This window comes from Zalophus californianus, chromosome 8, assembly GCF_009762305.2.
Source record: "Zalophus californianus isolate mZalCal1 chromosome 8, mZalCal1.pri.v2, whole genome shotgun sequence".
NCBI lineage: Eukaryota > Metazoa > Chordata > Mammalia > Carnivora > Otariidae > Zalophus > Zalophus californianus.
In genome coordinates this window covers 21,195,068-21,217,163 of record NC_045602.1, presented here as the reverse complement: position 1 = coordinate 21,217,163, position 22,096 = coordinate 21,195,068, and the positions used below count along the sequence as shown (strand labels likewise).

Here is a 22,096-nt window from a genome sequence, read left to right as displayed (position 1 = left end):
AAAAAAGATTTTGGGAGGAGGTAGATATAAAATATAACTACCACTTCTCTCCGAAAGAAATCTCACTGGAAAATTGGAATACCCAAGCAGGGCTGAACTCTTTATAGGTAGACCAGATGACCTTCTCTTGGTCAGTTGGAGAGACTTCAGTGTAGACTTTCTAAAAACAACTTCCTTAAACACTACAGAGACTAGAAATATCACTATTGGAGAGTATTTCTTTGATACTAAAATTCATAAGAGGGGACATACATTGTGCAGTTATCAGACTATTATTAATTTTATACTAATAGTGTCTTAAATTCATGTAGTATTGTGAGGTTTACAAGACTTTTTTTTTAAGATTTTATTTATTTATTTGACAGAGACAGAGAAAAAGAGCACAAGCAGGGGGAACAGCAGAGGGAGATGGAGAAGCAGACTCCCCACTGAGCAAGGAGCCCTATGTGGGGCTTGATCCCAGGACCCTGGAATCATGACCTGAGCCAAAGGTAGACACTTAACCGACTGAGCCACCCAGGTGCCTCTACAAGACTTTTTTTTTTCCTAAAGATTTTATGTATTTATTTATTTTTCTTTTTTTTTAAAGATTTTATTTGTTTATTTGATAGAGAGAGACACAGCAAAAGAGGGAATACAAATGGGGGGAGTGGGAGAGGGAGAAGCAGGCTTCCCGCAGAGCAGGGAGCTCAATGCGGGGCTCTATCTCAGGACCCTGGGATCATGACCTGAGCCTAAGGCAGCCGCTGAACGACTGAGCCACCCAAGCGCCCCTTATTTATTTATTTGACAGAGAGAGATAGCAAGAGCAGGAACATAAGCAGGGGGGACAGCAGAGGAGAGGGAGAAGCAGGTTCCCTGCCAAGCAGGGAGCCCAATGTGAGACTCGATCCCAGCACCCTGGGATCATGACCTGAGCCCCGAAGGCAGATGTTTAACGACTGAGCCACCCAGGTGCCCAAGAATTTTTTTTAAAGATCTTATTTATTTATTTGACACAGAGAGAGAGAGAGAGAGAGAGAGTGTGAGCATGGGTGGGGGGGCACAAAGGGAGAGGGAGAGAGAATCTCAAGCAGACTCCATGCTGAGCACAGAGTCCCATGTGGGGCTCGATCCCATGACCCTGAGATCATGACCTGAGCTGAAACCAAGAGTTGGCCGCTTAAACTGACTGAGCCACCCAGGACATTTTTAAAATTTATTTTTTTGAGTAATCTACACCCTCTCCAACGTGGGGCTTGAACTCGTGATGGAGAGATCAGGAGTCACATGCTCTTCCGACTGAGCCAGCCAGATGCCCCAAGACATTTTGATTTGCCTTATCTCATTTAGTCCTCATGAGGGGCCCCTACATTACAGGTAGTATTCCTTTCATTTCCCTCCAGATCCTATAACTACTGGGGTTTGAATTCAAACTTTTTTTTTTTTAAGATTTTATTTATTTATTTGAGAGAGAGAGAATGAGAGATAGAGAGCACAAGAGGGAAGAGGGTCAGAGGGAGAAGCAGACTCCCTGCTGAGCAGGGAGCCCGATGTGGGACTCGATCCCGGGACTCCAGGATCATGACCTGAGCCGAAGGCAGTTGCTTAACCAACTGAGCCACCCAGGCGCCCTTAAGTTTTATTTATTTAAGCAATCTCTATACCCAAGGCAGGGCTCAAACTCTCCACCCCAAGATCAAGAGTCACACACTTCCCTGATGAGCCAGCCAGGTGCCCCGAATTCAAACTTTTTAACTCCCAGAATAAAGTTCCTCCCTGCATGTTTCAGTCAACGATCACTGTATAACAAGCTACCAGAAAACGTTATTAATTCTCATACGTCCGTGAGCTGCCGGAGGAGTTCTAGTCTTGCGTGGAGTCACTCATATGCCCACACTCAGCTAGTGGCTGGGCTAGGGTGGCCTGCTGGTGTACCTTGCTTCCCCTGGCTTCTCCTAGTGGCCAGCTTGGACTTCCTCACCATATGGTTGTCTTAGGGTTAGTCAGACTTCTTACATAGCAGCAAGCTGCCAAGAATGAAAGTGGAAGGTATAAGGCCTTTAAGACCACATTCAGGTGCGTCTGGGTGGCTCAGTTGGTTTCGCAGCTGCCTTGGCTCAGGTCGCGATCCCAGGGTCCTGGGAAATAAATACAACCTCAGATTCATCCTGCCTGTTGTCGCACTTTATATACATGGAATAATACAGTATGTATTCTTCTGTGTCTGGCTTCTTTCACTCAACATTATGTTTGTGAGATTCATCCATGTTGTTATGCTTTGTTGTAGAGGTTGCATTCTTGCTATGTAAATTTCCCACCTTGGCTTCCCTCCCCAAGAGTCTGAAACGTTCCATGTTTCTCAAATTTATTTCATTGCCATCTGAGGTTGGGGTCCTCAAAAACAGACTCTGAGACAAGAACATAAACGCAAGTAATCTATTGGGGGTTGGTCTCAGGAAGCCCTGGTCAGGGATTGAGGAAGGAAACAGAAGAGAGGAAGCCAGGCAGGGGAGTTAATGAGCAATCAGAGGTCAATCCTGGGGGAAATCCAGGCAACTGTGCAGAACGTGTCTCAGAATGGTCCCCCAGAAAAGCAAAGAAGCCAGAGTGTGTATATAGCAACTCCTTTCAGTCATTGGTTGGGAGTTGCTTCTGAGTACATTAACACTCTGACCACTGCAGTCTGCTCCAAGGGTGGGCTAAATATGCACCGATAGCCAGAGAAATCTGGCAGGCAGAGGGTTGCAGGTACCGGCAGGAAAAAGCCATCAGAATGAGGAGAGGTGTAGGCCAAGGGAATATGCAGGGCACAAATACACCTTGTCCCTCTCTGCTCTATTCCTATCCCACATTAAGTCCATTCTGTCATTGACTCTTCAAAGTGGTAGCTGGCAACAATATATAAAATAAAAATTAAATGAGTTAGATGAGTTCATAGAACAGCCTCAGTCCATGTGATTACATGGACCCTGCAGCTGTTCTGGTATCTCTCATATCCCTCCTCTACCACTCATTCTGGGTCTCCCTCACCCTCAGTCAGATCTCTGCTGGTTTTGGTTCCTTGTTTCCAACCTTGAGGAATCTGTTTGAATCTTTGGTTATGGGGAGCCCTTGCCTGAGAACCAAGTGCTCTAATCCAGTAGATCCCCCAGTAGGGAACCACGCTGGTGTTTTGAGTTGGTGGTGTCAACCACCAACTATTGGTGGTCAACTCATAGCTCTTGAAAGGTCAGGATCTTCCCTTTCCCCCATTGTTCAGTTATTCTAGTAAATGGCCATAGTCCCCTTGTGGGAGGAATAATGGCATCACTACTGTATATGATTATGGTAGCATTGTAGGGTCCTTCCTCAAGGGGACTTGGCATCCCCTTCAACTGATGGGCTCTAGATCTGGAAACTGGGTATAGGATTATGATTTTCCATCATAGTGGCTGACCTCAGCTTTCTACTCACTCGTATTAATTTTATGTTGGAGCATAACAAATTACCACAAACTTAGCAGCCTAGAACACACCCTATTTTATTCACAGTTTCCATAGGTCAGAAGTCTAGACATGGCCTGGGTGGCTCAGTCATTAAGTGTCTGCCTTCGGCTCAGGTCATGATCCCGGGGTCCTCGGATTGAGCCCCCGCATCGGGCTCCCTGCTCCGCGGGAAGCCTGCTTCTCCCTCTTCCACTCCCCCTCCTCCACTTCTGTTCCCTCTCTCGCTGTGTCTCTGTCAAATAAATAAATAAAATCTTAAAAAAAAAAAAAAGTCTAGACATGGCTTAGCTGGGTCTTCCACCTGAGGTCTCCCAAGGCTGTAATCAGCGTCAGGTGGACTATTTCCTTTCTGGATAGAGCTCCTTTCTGGAGTTTGGAGCACTCTTCCAAGGTGAAGTCCTTGTTGAGGCAATTCAGTTTCTTGAAGTTGCAGGACAAAGCGAGTGCTCTTGATACATGGCCCTATCTCTCCCAGGCAGTTCACCTTCTAGCCGCTTCCTTATTCAAGAGCAGCAGGAAGATTTCGCAGGGCAGTTGACTAAGATGGTGTCTTTCATAACATAACCTAATCAAGGAAGTGACTATCCCATCACCTTTACTATACTTTATTGGCTAGAAGCAAGGTATAGGTTCTTTTTTTTTTTCTTTTTTTAAGATTTCATTTATTTATTTGACAGAGAGAGTAAGAGCGCACAAACAGGGGGAGCCGGTGAAGGAGCGGGAGAAGCAGGCTCCCCGCTGAGCAGGGAGCCAGATGCGGGACTTGATCCCAGGGCCCTGGGGTCACAGGGCCCTGGGATCACGACCTGAGCCAAAGGCAGATGCTTAACCATCTGAGCCACCCAGGCGCCCCAAGGTATAGGTTCTTGAGAAGAGGGGATTATACAAGGGTGAGACTCCTGAGGGGTGGGGGCTCCCCCTAGGCAGAATGCATCTCTTTCATATTCATTCTTGATCTCGGTTTTTTTTTGTTGTTATGTAAGTTAAGCAATACCCCTATTGTCTGCCCATCTTTCTTGTTCCTAGGTGCACCCTAGTCTATGAGCCATTGCCCTTGAATCTGGGATGATCTTGTGACTGCTTTGACCAATAAAAATGGCAAAAGTGATACTGTGCCTGCGACAGAGCCTAGACCTCGAGGTGCCTGGCACTTTCTGCCTTTGCCCTCCTGAATGCTGAGAATTCTATGTAAGGAAGCTGGTCTAGCACAGTAAAGAAGAAAGACCATGTGGAGGAATACCGAAGTGTTCCAAGCCAACAGCCAGAGTGAATTGCGGGACATGTAAGTGATGCCACATTTCGGCCCAGCTAACCACAGTTGAACGCAGCTCTGTGAGTGAGCCCAGGCAAAACCGGAAGAAGAACCACTCAGTCCACCCACAGACTCATGAGAAATAACAAATTGTTGTCTTAAGCCACTGGTTTCAAGTGGTTTGTTACACAGCAACAGGTAATTGAAATATGTATTTTTTTTTTTACAGGAAATTTTTTTGAAGATTTTATCCACTTAACAGAGAGAGACACAGCAAGAGAGGGAACACAAGCAGGGGGAGGGGGAGAGAGAGAAGCAGGCCTCCCGCAGAGCAGGGAGCCTGATGCAGGGCTCGATCCCAGGACCCTGGGATCAAGACCTGAGCCGAAGGCAGACGCCCAAGGACTGAGCCACCCAGGCGCCCCTGAAATATGTATTTCTATTCGAACTCCAGTCAATCCTTGTTTGATGGTGGCTCTGGGGACATTAAAACCCTGGCTTTTCTGGTCTGTCCTGCTCATGAGTCAAGCGTGCTCCAGTGATTAGGGAAAACTCTCAGGCAGGGAGTCCCAGATGTTCGCAGGAAGGAGCTGTCAGCAGATACAGGAACACTGAGTATTGGGCAGATATGACGGAGACCAGCCGCATTTCCTACAACCTCAGATGATCTTTTTCTCCAACTTGTATGGGGTGTGTGGGGGGGAGGTGGAGATGAGTGGTTTCTTTGAGGAACTGCAGATATGGGAGAGGATGATACCTCTAGGAGACATCACCACGTAGGAGAAGAGTTTGCAGAACACAAAGGTGGGGGCTGTCCAAAACTGAGATTGGGGGGCCTCTTTTGTTCTTTACAACTTCTCTAAGAGCCAGAGTTCTCACAGCCTGTTCTTAGCCCCCATGCCTAGAATCCCACATTTTGCCTGCTCTCAGATTCCTCTCCATTGCTCTCTGCTTCCTAGTTGGCAAGCCCACTTACTCTCCCTGGGTGGACTCCTCACTAGCCTCCTACCAGCCTACCAGCGATTCATGCTCACCTCTCAGCACCTCCCTGTCTTTCAGTCTCTGTGCTTGAGGTCCCTACCAACTCCATGTCCTGTCCTGTTCAAATCTAATTCATCCATATCAGCTTTTCCCATATCAAGACATCTAAACCTTAAGGAGTTTTAAAAAGGCATTTGTCAAAAAAGATCTTATCGGGCGCCTGGGTGGCTCAGTTGGTTAAGCGACTGCCTTCGGCTCAGGTCATGATCCTGGAGTCTGGGGATCGAGTCCCGCATCGGGCTCCCTGCTCGGCAGAGAGTCTGCTTCTCCCTCTGACCTTCTTCCTTCTCATGCTCTCTCTCTATCTCATTCTCTCTCTCAAATAAATAAATAAAATCTAAAAAAAAAAGATCTTATCAGTGAGATGAAATTACAGAAAACCTCAGGTGTGATTTTCTCCATTTCTGCCATCGAGAGGAGATTATATTTAAGGTTGCAATAGATGTGATATTCTAGGTTGCAGAATTGTTCCCAGGTATCAAATGTTGTGAATTAACATCTTAAAACATCTTGGAAAGGTACCAGAAGAAATCTTCCTTTTGTCTGAACATGCAAAAAGATAAAGAGAAGCAAATTTTGTGCATATACTGACATGAGCTGTGTTCCTGTACTTGGAATATAAGGAAGTGGCTCTACAAGAGACTGACGAAAGAAATTTACTTCCAGTTTATTAAGACCACAAGAGCAAAAATCACAGCATTTTGCATTGGGTATGCAAAAACCCACAGGTTTAAAATATCCAGATGCGAAAAAACTCACTTTAGAAGAAAAATTTAGTCTGAACCCAAGGATCAGAATATTATTTATTTACCGCTCCTCTGAATTGCAAATGGCAGCAAAAAATAAATGAGTTGGTTTAGTTTTCTTATTTATTTACCGCTCCTCTGAATTGCAAATGGCAGCAAAAAATAAATGAGTTGGTTTAGTTTTCTTCATCTTAATATTTTCTCCCTCATAATAGCTAGTGAACATTTTTGAGCATCTACCATGTGTCAAAATCTTCCATTCACTTGATCTAATCCTCAGAGCAACATCCACTATGCCAACTAGTTCTAGTTGAAATTCATGACCACACATCTCAGAAGGAGTCTCAAGGCTGCCAAGCAACCCTACTACACTTCTCCAGTATGTTCTCTCCCCCATTCTCCCAAACAAGCATTTCACACATTCCCGGCTCTTCTCAAAGCTCTCACATCCTCCTCCACTTCCTCAGTCCTGCCCACCTCTCCCATCTCTCCCCAGACCTCTCTCCACCTCACTCCCTTCTAGGTCTTTTTTATATTCCAAGGACACACCAAACTCTCTCTTCTGCCGCAGGGCTTTTGAAATTCTCCTTCCCTCTAATTGGAATGCTCCACACCCTAATCTTCACAAGGCTAGTTCCTTGTCGTTTTCCTCTTCTTGTCTCAGCTCAAATGTCAAATTCTCTGAGAGGCTTTCCTTGTAATCCGAAGATGCTCCAGCTCAGTCCCTGTCTTGCACATCAACTTGGTTGACTGTCTTCCAAGCATTTATCAACATCCAATACTGTCTTATCTATTTATTTCTCTCTGGTCTTCACTTGGTGGTGAAGAAAACCCTACATGGTTTTCTTCTGTACTCTCAACATCCAAATGTGAGCCTGCCACATAATAGGGACTCAAAAATGAATCTTTATTGAGTAAATTATATGAATTTTTGGCAGATGAGGAAGCTGAAGATTAGAGATTCTAAATAAATTGCTTATGTTCACTTGGGTAAATGACAAAGTTGGGACTTGAACCTAAGTTCATCTACTTAGGTCCAGGCTGTATCCCCATCTATGTAAACAATCTCTTTTTAGGATGAACATTTAAAAATGTATTTGGCCTCCGAGGGGCATTTGTGAATGTGGACAGCATTTAAGATAACTTCAGAATGAATAGTCAAATGCCTCAGGCAGAAAACCAAGGAGATGCTGAGGACATCTGGCTGGACAAAGCCCGTGGTAACTAAGGAGCAGTGCAGCCTGGCTATTCCCAGCTTGTTCCTGGCTGGCCTCCAATTCCTCTGCCTTCCTTCCTGCTTCCTGCATCTCTGAGCTTTTGACCACCTGCAGTCCAGCAGAGTTGAAGCTGGGCTCTCATACCCATGAAGTGAGCTAGTTCGTGCTTTGTCAGTAGCATTGAGATTTGTGCTTTAGAGAACCTGGAATAAGATAGTTTCCATGGGGACCTGTTGACTCTAAATCTGTGTTTATATGTCAGCCTAAATTCTCAGGAAGTTGTCCTTTTGTCCTTTGCAGAAAATGGGAACCTTGTGTTGACGCTTCGTTGATCCTCAAAATGATTAATAAAAGGTGAAGGAGAGAAAATGAGGACCCTTTTGGGGTGCCTGGCTGGCTCAGTCAGTGGAGCGTGCAACTCTTGACCTTGGGGTAGTGAATTCGAGCCCCACATTGGACATGAGCTCACTTAAAAAAAAAAAAAAGAAAAAACCCCGAGGACTCTTTTGGTTGTTATTTTAACTAGCATTCAGGAGAATCTTCACAAGTAGGTTACAGTCTCAAGGAATGCTGGATTTAAGGGATCATTCATTGGCTTTTCTTCAGAAACCAAGATCCGGACAGGTTATGATATTTATTGAATGTTTACCATATACCTGGCATTATTTTCAGTTTTCTATGTGTATTTACTTTATTTTTACAACACCTTATGAAATAGATACTATCAGTATTACACCCATTTTCCACATAAGGAAACTGAGGCCCAAAAAGATTTTGAAAATTTGCCTAAAGTCACACACTATGATGTGGTGGAGCCAGGATTTCGTTTACTCGATCTGACTCTGGAGCAGGAATTCTTAACTACCCCCTCTTTTTGTGTTCATTTGTTTTTACTATGGATTCCTTTGGTGGTTTGTGGAAGCCTATAGACTCCTTCTCAGAATCTCTTGAAATGTGTAAATAAAATACATGGGATGACAAAGAAAACCATTTATATTGAAAAATAGTGATGAGCTTATTAGAAAAACAAATTTATGTCATAGTGATACATGTGCTTCATTATTAATGCATCAAATAAGATGCAGTGGTAGTTCTAATAATACTGAAGTTGTGATAAACATAAAAATATTCCTAGATATCTCAACTGTAATGTAACATGAAAATATCTGTGATTTCTGTTGGTGACAAAGTCATAAGTTTAAGGTTAGTGAAAATAAAGATGTACATTTGTCTAAGCTAATGGACCACCCCCCCGACCCCCGGACTGCAAATTAGGACATTATGTCCTCTGAAGTATTGCAAAACCCTCCTAACTGGTCTCCTTGCTTCCAGTCTCTTTCACTCTCCCTGCCCCGTCCACTCTCTTCACTGGGTGCCATTTCTCCTTGGAGACTTGTTGGATACCCTCCCTTGCCCTAAGATCTGTAGACTTTATCACTTATTCCTCTATGTCACTTTAGGATCTTGTATATACAGTTATGATTGCATGTATAATAATGTATGGTATTTTGGGGCACCTCGGTGGCTCAGTTGGTTAAGCGACTGCCTTCGGCTCAGGTCATGATCCTGGAGTCCCAGGATCGAGTCCCACATCAGGCTTCCTGCTCGGCAGGGAGTCTGCTTCTCCCTCTGACCCTCCTCCCTCTCGTGCTCTCTATCTCTCATTCTCTCTCTCTCAAATAAATAAATAAAATCTTTAAAAAAAATAATGTATGGTATTTTACTTATAGGTCTTATTTTACTTTTTTTCTTTTTTCTTTTCTTTTCTTTCTTTTCTTTTATTTTATTTATATGACACAGAGAGAGAGAGAGAGAGAGAGAGAGCAAGCACAAGTAGGGGGAGTGGCAGGCAGAGGGAGAAGCAGGCTCCCCTCTGAGCAGGGAGCCCAATGCAGATGTAGCTCCATTCCAGGACCCTGGGATCATGACCTGAGCTGAAGGCAGACCCTTAACTGATTGAGCCACCCAGGTGCTCCAGTCTTTCTTATTTTAATATGAGCTTTTTGGGAGTAGGGACTGTGTCTTGTTTATTTATTCCTTTATCTACTTATTCTTTCAATAAAAATGTATTGAACACTTCCTGTTACAAGGTGTTATTCTGGGTACTGCAAATATAATAAACACGACAGACTCAGGCCCTGATCTCACTGTTTTTGCTAACTTGCACTCATTTCTGGTCCTCAGTATTTGGCTCATGATTGAAATATACTAAATTAACCTGTTTAATTGAACTGGATTGAGTATCAAGATCATATTACTAGTTGGCAGAAATTGTCCCTAAAAAAATGTTTCTTTATAAAAAACAATTTTTTTAAATATTTTATCTATTTATTATAGACAGAGAGTGCATGTGGAGGGGCAGAGAGGGACAGAGAGGAACAAGCAGACTCTGTGCTGAACGGGGAGCCCGATTTGGGGCTCAATCTCAGGACCTTAAGATCATTACCCGAACAGAAATCAAGAGTTGGAAACTCAACCGACAGAGCCACCCAGGCGCCCCTAAAAAAATGTTTCTTGAGAAGGTCCTCAATCTTTGTATCCTCCTATAAATTGCCAGGTATATAGCAGACATTCAAAGATTCCTTTCCTCTAGGCTCTTGCTGGCCCTGTCAGCAAGTAAGCTAAATCTTGCTGCTTAGTAGAGAAATGGGAACAGCTAGTTATTTATAAGTTTTGCAGGAGGGAAGAAGAGTTGAGAAGGCCTATTTTTGCCCTCTTTTCTGGTCAGATATAACATACAAGATACAATAGCTAACATTTATGGATAGCTTCCAATGTACCAGACACTGTTCTAGGCGCTTTACACGTATCCCCTCATTCAGCCATCATAATAATCCTCGTCGAGAGAGCCCAACTTCTGATAGGTAGAAGGTACTCAGGTAGGGGAATTCCAGCCCAGTCTGGGCCCAGCACCTCTTCCTCTGAGCAGTGACTGCTATTGACTGATGTAGGGTCAGAGGCGAGGACTTTGAACAGGATCCACCTACAGCTTGCCTCCTGGTCATAACCTAACTCAAGGCAAGCACGTTTGAGATGGCCAACTGCTTAAAGCTGAAGTCTGTGGCCATGGCAGAGTTAGTGAGAGCAGAGCTAACAGCAGCCCTGTTTTCTGGCACATTCATACCACACTGTTTATCTCATATTGCATTTTTATAACAATTGCTCAATCTATTTCCCTCTGGAACTAATGTTGGTCCTGCTAGCTGTGAAGCTACAGGAGGAAGTCTCTTAAAAGGAAAGTCTCTTTGGGCGGCGCCTCGGTGGCTCAGTCGTTAAGCATCTGCCTTTGGCTCAGGTCATGATCTCAGGGGCCCAGGATCGAGCCCCGCATCGGGCTCCCTGCTCAGCGGGAAGCCTGCTTCTCCCTCTCCCACTCCCCTGCTTGTGTTCCCTCTCTGGCTGTCTCTCTCTCTCTCTGTCAAATAAATAAATAAATAAAATCTAAAAAAAAAGGGGGGGGGTTTCCTTCTCCAGTCAAAAGATATAGAGTGGCTGAATAGATAAAAAAGCAAAACCCAATTATATGCTGTCTTGAAGAGACTCACTTCAGCTTTAAGGGTACAAATAGGCTGAAAGTGAAGGGATGGAAAAAGATATTGTATGCAAAGGAAAGCGGAGGTAAGCTATATTTACATCACCCAAAATAGACTTTAAGCCAAAGCCTGTAACAAGAGACAAAGAGAATCATTATATAATGGTAACGGGATCAATTCATCATGAGGCTGTAACATTTGTAAATATTTACCACTCAACATGGAAGCACCTAAATATATAAAGCAAGTATTAACACTGAATGGAGAAACAGCAATACAGTAGCAGGGAAATTCAATATCCCACTTGCAACAAAGAATAGATCATCCAGACAGAAAATCAATTAAGAAACATTGGACTTGGGGCACCTGGATGGCTCAGTTGTTAAGCGTCTGCCTTCAGCTCAGGTCATGATCTCAGGGTCCTGGGATCGAGTCCCATGTAGGGCTCCCTGCTCAGCGGAAAGCCTGCTTCTCCCTCCCCCATTCTCCCTGCTTGTGTTCCCCTCTCGCTGTGTCTCTCTCTGTCAAATAAATAAAATTAAAAAAAAAAAGAAACATTGAACTTAAATGACATGCTAGACCAGATGGACTTAACAGACATTTACAGAACATTTCATCCAACAGTAGCAGAATACACATTCTTCTCAAGAGCACATGGAACATTCTCCAGGATAGATCATATGTTAGGTCACAAAACGAGTTTTTTTTTTTTTTCACGAAACGAATCTTAATAAATGTAAGAAGCTTGAAATCTTATCAAGCATCTTTTCTGACCACAATGCTATGAAAATAGAAATCGATTACAAGAAGAAAACTGGAAGCTTCACAAGTATGCAGAAATTAAACAACATGTGCCTGAACAATCAATGGGTCAAAGAAGTCAAAAGAAAAAGAAAAAAACCATCTTTGAGACAAATTAAAATGGAAATATAATATATCAAGACTTATGGAATGCAGCAAAAGCAGTTCTAAGAGGACGGTGTATAGCAGTTAACTCCTACATTCAGAAAAAAGGAAAGCTCTCCAATGGAGAACCTAATTTTACACCTCAATGAACTAGGGAAAAAAAGAAAAAGAACAAATGAAGCCCAAAGTTAGTAGAAAGAACAAAATAACAAAGATCAGAGCAAAAATAAATGAGAGACTAAAAGACAATAGAAAATGTTAATGAAACTAAGAGATTTTTTTTATTTTATTTATTTTTTATTTAAAATGTTTTATTTATTTATTCATGAGAGTCAGAGAGAGAGAGAGAGAGAGAGAGAGAAGCAGAGGCAGAGGGAGAAGATGCGGGGCTCGATCCCAGGACCCAGGGATCATGACCTGAGCTGAAGGCAGATGCCTAACCATCTGAGCCACCCAGGCGCCTGAGATTTTTTTTTTTTAAAGATAAACAAAATAAACAAACCTTGAGCTAGGCTAATCAAGAAAAAGAGAGAGGACTCAAAATAACAAATGAAAGAGGAGACATTACAACTGATACCAGAGAAATTTGAAGAGTTGTAAGAGATTACAATGAACAAGTGTATGCCAACTAATTGGAAAACCTAGAAGAAATGGATAAGTTTCTAGAAAGACACAACCTTCTAAGATTGAATCATGAAGAAATAGAAATCTGAACAGAATGATTACTAGCAAGGAGATTGAATCAGTTATCAAAAACCTCCCAATATGGGGCTCCTGGGTGGCTCAGTCGGTTAAGCAGCTGTCTTTGGCTCAGGTCATGATCTCAGGATCCTGGGATCAAGCCCCAGGGCAGGCTCTCTGCTCAGTGGGGAGCCTGCTTCTCCCTCTCCCTCTGACTGATGCTCCCCCTGCTTTTGCTCTCTCTATCAAATAAATAAATAAAATCTTAAAAAACAAAAAACCTCCCAACAAAGAAAAGTCCACAACTAGGTGGGTTCACTGGTGAATTCTACTGAACATTGGGAAAAATTAACACCAATTCTTCTCAAGCTCTCAAATAGAAAGAGAAGAAACACTTCCAAACTCACTTTATGAGGGTAGTATTACTCTGATACCAAACCAGATAAGGATACTACAAGAAAAGAAAATTACAGGCCAATGTCCCTGATAAACATGGATGCAAAAATCCTCAAAAAAAAAAATGAGCAAACCATAGAACAATGAAACCAAGAGCTGGTTCTTTGAAAAGTCAATAAAATTGAAAAACTTCTAACCAGACTCATCAAAAAAAAAAAAAAAAAAGAGAGAGAGAGAGAGAGAGAACTCAAAAAATGAGCAAACCAAATTCCACAGTACATTATAAGGGTCATACACCTTGGTTAATTGAGATTTATTCCAGGGATGTTCAGTATCTGCAAATCAATGTGATATACCACATTAACAAAATGAAAAATAAAAATCATATGATCATCTCAATAGATGCAAAAAGAGCTTTTGACAAAATTCAACATTTTTTCATGATAAAAACTGTCAACAAACTAGGTATACAGAGAACATACCTCAAACATAATAAAGACCATATTTGACAAGCCCAAAGCAAACATCATACTCAATGGTGAAAAGCTGAAATGTTTTCCTCTAAGATTAAGAACAAGACAAGGATGCCCACTCTTTTTTTTTTTTTAATTTAACTTACTTTTTTTCCCCCTAAGTAATCTTTACACCCAATGTGGGGCTCAAACTCATGATTTTGGATCAAGAACCACATGCTCTACTGACTGAGCCAGCCAGGTGCCCCAAGGATGCCCACTCTTGCCACTTTTATTCAGCATAGTACTGGAAGTCCTAGCTAGAGCAATTAGGAAGAAAAAGAAATAACAGGTAACCAAATTGGAAGGGAAGTAAAATTGTCTCTATGTGCAGATGACATGATATTATATGTAGAAAACCCTAAAAATCCCACCAAAAAACTGTTAGAACTAATAAACAAGTTAGTAAAGTCGCAGCATACAAAACCAATATATACGGGACGCCTGGGTGGCTCACTCGGTTAAGTGTCTGCCTTCAGCTCTGGTCACGTCCCAGGGTCCTGGGATTGAGCCCTGCTTTAGGTTCTCTGCTCATTGTGGAGCCTGCTTCTCCCTCTCCCTCTGCTTGTGCTCTCTCTCTCTCTCTCCGATAAATAAATGAATCTTTTATTTTTTTAAAAAGATTTTATTTATTTATTTGAGAGATTGAGAATGAGAGATAGAGAGCACGAGAGGGAAAAGGGTCAGAGGGAGAAGCAGACTCCCCGCCGAGCAGGGAACCCAATGCGGGACTCGATCCAGGGACTCCAGGATCATGACCTGAGCTGAAGGCAGTCACTTAACCAACTGAGCCACCCAGGCGCCCAATAAATGAATCTTTTAAAAAACAAAACAAGGGTGCCTGGGTGGCTCAGTTGGTTAAGTGACTGCCTTCAGCTCAGGTCATGATCCTGGAGTCCCTGGATCGAGTCCCGCATTGGGTTCCCTGCTCGGCGGGGAGTCTGCTTCTCCCTCTGACCCTTTTCCCTCTCGTGCTCTCTCTCTCTCATTCTCGTTCTCCCAAATAAATAATTTATTAAAAAATAAAAAACAAAACAAAACCAATATATAAAAACCATTTGTGTTTCTACACAGTAACAATGATCAATCTGAAAGGGAAATTAAGAAAACAACATCATTTATAATAGCATCAAAAAGAATAAAATACTTAGGAATAAATCTAACCAATGAGGTGAAAGATCTGAACACTGAAAACTATAAGACATTGATGAAAAAGATAGAAGAAGACACAAATAAATGAGAAGGTATTCTGTGCTCATGGGTTGGAAAGATTGTTATTTGTTAAAATGTCCCTACTACCCAAAGCTATCTAGATTGAATACAATCTCTATCAAAATTCCAATGGCATTTTTCACAGAAATATGAAAAACAATTCTAAAATTTGTATGAAATCACAAAAGTCCCTAAATAGACAAAGCAATCTTGAGACAGAAGAACGAAGCTGGAGGCATCACACTTCCTGACTTCGAGCTATATTACAAAGCTACAGTAATCAAAACAGTATGGTATTGATATATAAGACACATAGGTCAATGGAACCTAATAGAGAGCCCGGAAAAACACCCACACATATATTGTCAATTAATTTATGACAAAGGAGCCAAAAATATATGCTGGGAAAAGGATAGTTTCTTTAATAAAAGGTACTAGGAAAACTGGATAGGAAATGATCCTGGTATCAGACAGACTTGGCTCTGCAATGGAGCTGTTACCCAATGAGGAAGTTAAAGATTATGTGAACTAGGGGTTCAATGTCCAAGATTCTGTTCAGTATATAATAACATCATTGTCTACTTTGAAGGGACAATCAGAAATCCAGGCCATGTGGGTAGAGAGGTTGGGATAGTAGGGATCCATAGCTGTAATTGTGAAAACCTGAGGAACTGGCCTCAAGAATAGCTAGTCTTGAGTTCTTGCTTATCTGAGCAAGGAGGTGAAACCAGAATGACTCCTCCCTCATCCAATCCTGTGGAAAGCCAAACACTCTAATTTCTTGGCCAATGATGATTTCCTACAGATGTACAAGAACTAGTGTCATCTCTCTTAACCATGATAAGATTTCCAGTAACAGCTTCATGAAAGAGAGTTGATTCTTTACAAAATTGCTCTAGCAATATTTCTGCCAATGCCTGTCTCATAAAAGATGTTGAAAAGATCATCTCTACCTCTGATGGGTCTGGCATGTGGCCCGTGGCCATCATGATAGAAGCTATGTTCCAACATAGGTGCTGTCAGCAGATACTGCCCATTTGGACCCTGGCCTGATCAACAAGGAGAGGTATCTATTGTATCTATGTATCTATCTATGAATCTATTATCTGTATCTACTGTCTACATTTTCTGTTTATTTATTTATTTATTTATTTAAGATTTTATTTATTTATTTGAGAGAGAGAGAATGAGAGATAGAGAGCACGAGAGGGAAGAGGGTCAGAGGGAGAAGCAGACTCCCCATCGAGCAGGGAGCCCGATGTGGGACTCGATCGCGGGACTCCAGGATCATGACCTGAGCCGAAGGCAGTCGCTTAACCAACTGAGCCACCTACGCGCCCAATACATATATATTTTATTTTATTTTATTTTTTTAAGATTTTATTTATTTATTTGAGAGAGAGAGAGAATGAGAGATAGAAAGCACCAGAGGGAAGATGGTCAGAGGGAGAAGCAGACTCCCCGCTGAGCAGGAAGTCCGATGCGGGACTCGATCCCGGGACTCCAGGATCATGACCTGAGCCGAAGGCAGTCGCTTAACCAACTGAGCCACCCAGGCGCCCCCAATACGTATATATTTTAAAGATTTATTTTGAGAGGCACCTGGGTGGCTCAGTTGGTTAAGTGTCTGCCTTTGGCTCAGGTCATGACCCTGGGGTCCTGGGATCAAGCCCTGTGTCAGGCTCCCTGCTCAGCGGGGAGTCTGCTTCTCCTGCTCCATCTGCCCCTCCCCCCAGCTCGTGCGTGCACACTCTCTCTCTCTAATAAATAAATAAATATCTTTTTATTTTTTTAAAGATTTTATTTATTTATTTGACAGATAGAGACATAGCGAGAGAGGGAAAACAAGCAGGGAGAGTGGGAGAAGGAGAAGCAGGCTTCCCGCCGAGCAGGAGGCATGATGCGGGGCTCAATCCCAGGACCCTGGGATCATGACCTGAGCCGAAGGCAGATGCTTAATGACTGAGCCACCCAGGCACCCCCTAATAAATAAATATCTAAAAAAATAATTATTTATTTTGAGAGTGAGCGAGAGCAAGTGCCCGTGGGGGGAGGGGCAGAGAGAGAGATTCTCAACCAGACTCCCTGTTGCGCGCAGAAGCCTGTTGTGCGGCTCAGTCTCATGGCACTGAGATCACAATCTGAGCTGAAACCAGAAGTCCAATGCTTAACTGACTGAGCTACCCAGGTGTCCAAGATCTTTTTTTTTAAGATTTTATTTATTTATTTATTTATTTTATTTTAAAGATTTTTATTTATTTGAGAGAGAGAGAATGAGAGATAGCACGAGAGGGAAGAGGGTGAGAGGGAGAAGCAGATTCCCTGCCGAGCAGGGAGCCTGATAAGGGACTCGATGCGGGGTCTCCAGGATCATGACCTGAGCCGAAGGCAGTCGCTTAACCAACTGAGCCACCCAGGCGCCCCAAGATTTTATTTATTTATTTGAGAGAAAGAATGAGAGAGAGAGAGAGCACATGAGAGGGGGGAGGGTCAGAGGGAGAAGCAGACTCCCTGCCGAGCAGGGAGCCCGATGCAGGGAGCCCAATGTGGGACTCGATCCCGGGACTCCAGGATCATGACTCGAGCCGAAGGCAGTCGCTTAACCAACTGAGCCACCCAGGTGCCTGGTGTCCAAGACCTTATTTTTTAAGTAATCTCTACCTCCAATGTTCAATTCAAACTTAAAACCCTGAGATCAAAAATCAAATTCTCTACTGACTGAGCCAGTCAGGTGCCCCAACACTGGTTAACTTTTTTTTATACACTTTATTTATTTATTTGAGAAAGACAGAAAGAGCACAGAGGGAGAGTGAGAGGGAGAGAAAGTCAAGCCAACTGTTCTATTTCTTAAAAAAGAAAAAAAAAATTTTTTTTTAAAGTAGGCTCCACACCCAGTGTGGAACCCAGTGCAGGGCTTGAACTCACAACCCTGAGATCAAGACCTGAGCTGATATCAAGAATCCGACGCTTAACTGACTGACAACCCAGGTGCCCTAAAGATTTTTTATTTTATTATTATTTTTAAAAAGATTTTACTTATTTATTTGTCAGAGAGAGCAGCATAAGCAGAGGGAGGGGCAGAGGGAGAAGCAGGCTCTCCATTGAGCAAGGAGCCCAATGCAGGACTCGGTCCTAGGAACCTGGGATTATGACCTGAGCTGAAGGCAGATGCCCAACTGACTGAGCCACCCAGGCATCCCATAAAGATATATTTTTTAAAGATTTTATTTTTTTATTAGAGAGAGAGAGCACAAGTGGAGTGGGGGGCAGAGAGAGAAAGACTCCTGCTGAGGAGGGAGCCCAACACTGGGCTCAATCCCAGGTGTCTGGGATCATGACCTGAGCCAAAGGCACATGCTCAACTTGACTGAGCCACCCAGGCGCCCCAACCCCCAAGACTCTATTTATTTTTAAAGATTTTATTTATTTGTCAGAGAGAAAGAACACAAGCAGGGGGAGTGGCAGGCAGAGGGAGAAGCAAGCTCCCCACTGAGCAAGAAGCCTGATGTGGGACTCATTCCCAGGACCCTGAGATCATTACCTGAGCCAAAGGCAGACACTTAACCGACTGAGCGACCCAGGCATCCCCAAAGACTTTATTTTTAAGTAATCTCTACATCTGAGTTGGGGCTCAAACTCAGGACCTCAAGAGTTGCACGTTCTACCGCTCGACTGATTGAGTCAGCCAGGTGCTCTTAGAGGGTGGGTTTGGCGGGAGATGGTACATATCTTGAGTGCTATGGATAGTGCTATGAGTTCCTAAAAGGATTTGTGAAAATATATGCATGTCATATATATGACATGTCAAATATATGACATGCATCATTTCCTTCAGTCATTTCCTTCAATGACTGAAGGAATAACATAAGGATCTAGATGGCCTCTCAAACTCCCTATTAAGACTTTTTGTGTGTGTGTGTGTAACAGCCCGTTTTGAAACATTGAATTAAAGTTATGAATCCTTCTTTTTTAACTAAGTAATTAATTAATTAATTTTAAGTAGGCTCCATGCCCAGTGTGGGGCTGGAAGTCAGACCCAAGATCGAGTCACACACTCTACCAACTGAGCCAGCCAGGAGTCCCCTGAATCCTGTTTTCAAAAATGCACAATTACACCCAAAAATCGTTCATAATTTGAGGGGGTCCATGAACTTCTGACACCAAACCATGGCCTCCAAGCTAACTATTGCCTCTCAGTCCTATTTTAGAATACAGTAGAGGGCTAGGTTTACTAAACTAGACCAGAAGCAACTTCTGGAAGCAGATATATTTTGGAGAACAGGAAGTGTTAGTACACATATTCTTTTTACTTCGCGAAGTATAAAAACATGGATAACACGATGGAATATGCCACATTCTGGATTCTTCAGGAGGCTTTTATAGACACTACAAATAATGATTTCTGACCACACACATAGCTGAATCGTTCAGCAAATATTTACTGGGTGCCTGATATTTACAGGCACTGTGCAGTGACTGAAGTCACCCAGATAAAAGACACCATGGTCCTTGATGAGACTTCACTTGAAAAAGCCTGAATGTAGTACTGGTGGCCTTTAAAAAGGGGGGGGGGATCATCTAAGTTTGAGAGGCATTGTGGGAGATGGAAAAAGGGCTCTGAGCTGGCGATTTGATTCTTGGTTTCTCCACATCCTAGACAGGTGAGCTTGGCAAGTCACTCAAACTCATCTATCATCTATCGAAATGGGTTAATAAGCAGACGAGAACTGTTGCAAATCGTCAAAAAGACAACCTTTGTAAAAATGAACATGGACAAACGAAAAAACCCAAGTACGAGGCTTGTTGAGAGTGACAGTTCGGGTGCCTGGGTGGCTCAGTCGTTAAGCGTCTGCCTTCCGCTCGGGTCATGATCCCAGCGTTCTGGGATCGAGTCCCACATCGGGCTTCCTGCTCGGCGGGAAGCCTGCTTCTCCCTCTCCCACTCTTCCTGCTCGTGTTCCCTCACTCTGTTAAAAAATAAATAAAACATCTTTTAAAAAAAAGAAAGTGACAGCCGGGAGAGTCGCCCCTTGAGGGAAAAGTCTGGCTCTTCCAAGGCTCTAAGACCACCGCTGCGCCCAGCACGCGGTCAGAATCCACTCAATAAACCTTCCGGGATGGATTAAGTTCCGCTTCCGCAAGCTGATTTTCGCTGTAGGCGTGAGCACAGGACGGCCGACGCACTTCAGCGTCGGACCTCCCTCCCGCGCATGCTCCAAAGGACAGGCGGAGAGCGGAAGGGCGGGGGAGGGAGGAGACGCAGCTGACCGCCGGCTCGTTCGCCCTGCAGGCCCTCGCTGGAGGCGGGGGCGCGCGCGCGCACGCTCGCGCGGCCGGTTGCGTACAGTAGTGACGGTCGCGCGGGAGCGGTCACGTGACCTTAGCGGCTGCCTGTACAGTAAGGACCCAATATGGCAGCGGCGGTAGCAGTGGCAACGGCAGCAGGAGGACCGGCCGCCCCATAGACCCCCGCCCCCCCCCCGCGCACCACCCCCGTCGCTTCCTCTGCTTGGGTGCTCCACCGGCCTGACTTCCCCTTTCTCCCACCTTTCCCGGCACCGCGGGAAAAGCATCGCAGGGCAGAGCAGGCAGGGAGGGCGGCCGGAGCCCGGACACGGGAGCCTCCCAGTCAGTTCAAGACCCGACATGAGGGAAAAGGGCCGTAGGAAGAAGGGCAGGACCTGGGCGGAGGCCGCCAAGACGGTAAGGGGGAGGGAGCGAAGGGGAAGCCCGGGAGAATTTTGTTCCCTCGCCGCCTGCCGGTCGCAGGGGAAGGGAGGTCATTGGCTCAGCGACCCGGCTGAAGGGGGCACAAAACCGCGCGGAGAGGGCGGCGGTTAGTGTCGGGGTTGTGATCCCTGTGGAAATGGAGGCGCCCAGCGGAAGAGGGTCGCCGCGGGGCTGTGGCTTCTCCCTGCGTCTGCGACGAGTCCCCTTGGTGTTTTGAAGCTGCCTTTCGGGGTCACGTCGCTCTCACCTCCACTCTGTGGTAGCTCCCGCCCCGGCATGGGGAAGTCTGTTGTGCTTGCACAGTAACCGGTTCTTCTCCCTTGTGCGGCTGAAGAGCCCCCATTGGATGCAGATAGGAGAAGGCTTGTGCGTGCACCCAGCCCCGGAAAGAAGAGAGGAGCGCTGGATCTTGGTAGAATTTACCCGCTATAGCGGACATGCCGCCTGACCCCGGGTCCCCCGCTCGTCTGGGCTCCCAGATCCAACGTGAGGTCACGAGGCTCATGTTTTTGTTTGCTGTTGAAAGCTGAAAGTGCAAGAGGTGTTTAGAAACGAAGTAACAGGTGGGACTTGTAGAATTTTTTTTTTCTGTTTCCGTAGAGACCTACTCTGAACAAGGCAGCAATGCATGGTGGGACGTGTAGTTTACCCGGCCTTGACTTTTCCGTAGCTAAAGTGATGGTGGGTACACGAAGTTGTAATTAGTAGGTAAAACTATCTTTTTTTTTTTTCCTTTTTCAATAACGAGGCTTAGAGGTAGGATTTAAGTAATCAGTGAGACTTATTGTGTTGTATGAAAAAATGAAAAGCGTGTATGTATGTAGAAATGAAACATTAGGAGACGCAGCAAAAAAAGTAATAGGACATAAAACGGCATCTTGGTGCTGGAAAGTGAGAAAGTGTGGAGACATTATCTTTAATCGTGAACCATGTCAGTAATACTTGTATAATATGGAGACCCCTTCTAAATGAACCTTTTTTATATGATATACGGTTTATTTTTTAAATGAGGTTTTTTTCTGATTATGAAAGTAATAAATGTAAACTGTGGGAGAATTTGGAAGATTATAGGAGCGTATAAAGAAGAAAATGAGAAATCACGTATTTCACCCCTCAGCTATATCTGTTGAATGTTTTGTTATCATCCAGTCTTTTTAATTTATTTCCCCACATTTGGATCCTGCTGTTTATTCAATCTTATGCATTTTTGTAAACCTTGTCCATTTGTTTTGTAAATTTGATGTGATAGGGGATTGATGAGTCTTAAGCTTGTATTTCTGTTTTAGTTGGAAATGTGAAAAAGTTAGTGAATAAATAAAAGCACATTTTATTTATTGAGTGTTTTAACAGTCTCTCTTCATAATTGTGACTGTGCTGATAGTTTCCTTCTGAAAGATAAACTC

At 43.8% G+C, this 22,096-nt stretch overlaps 1 protein-coding gene across 4 annotated transcripts in view; it reads left to right on the top strand.

The window, feature by feature from the left end:
• The first annotated feature begins 20,353 nt into the window (after positions 1 to 20,353).
• The window catches only part of ASXL2 (ASXL transcriptional regulator 2), a 136,565-nt gene continuing 134,822 nt past the window's right edge, over positions 20,354 to 22,096 (top strand). Inside the window, exons 1-2 of one of the 4 annotated variants that reach the window (XM_027621936.2) lie at positions 20,354 to 20,666; positions 21,028 to 21,256. Coding sequence is in view for 1 of the 4 variants with exons in the window: in XM_027621934.2 (XP_027477735.1) it covers positions 20,610 to 20,666 (57 nt within the window). In the remaining 3 variants the exon portion in view is untranslated. Of the gene's footprint in view, positions 21,257 to 22,096 lie in introns of all 4 variants that reach the window. The other 3 variants (XM_027621934.2, XM_027621935.2, XM_027621937.2) reach the window with 3 other exon arrangements.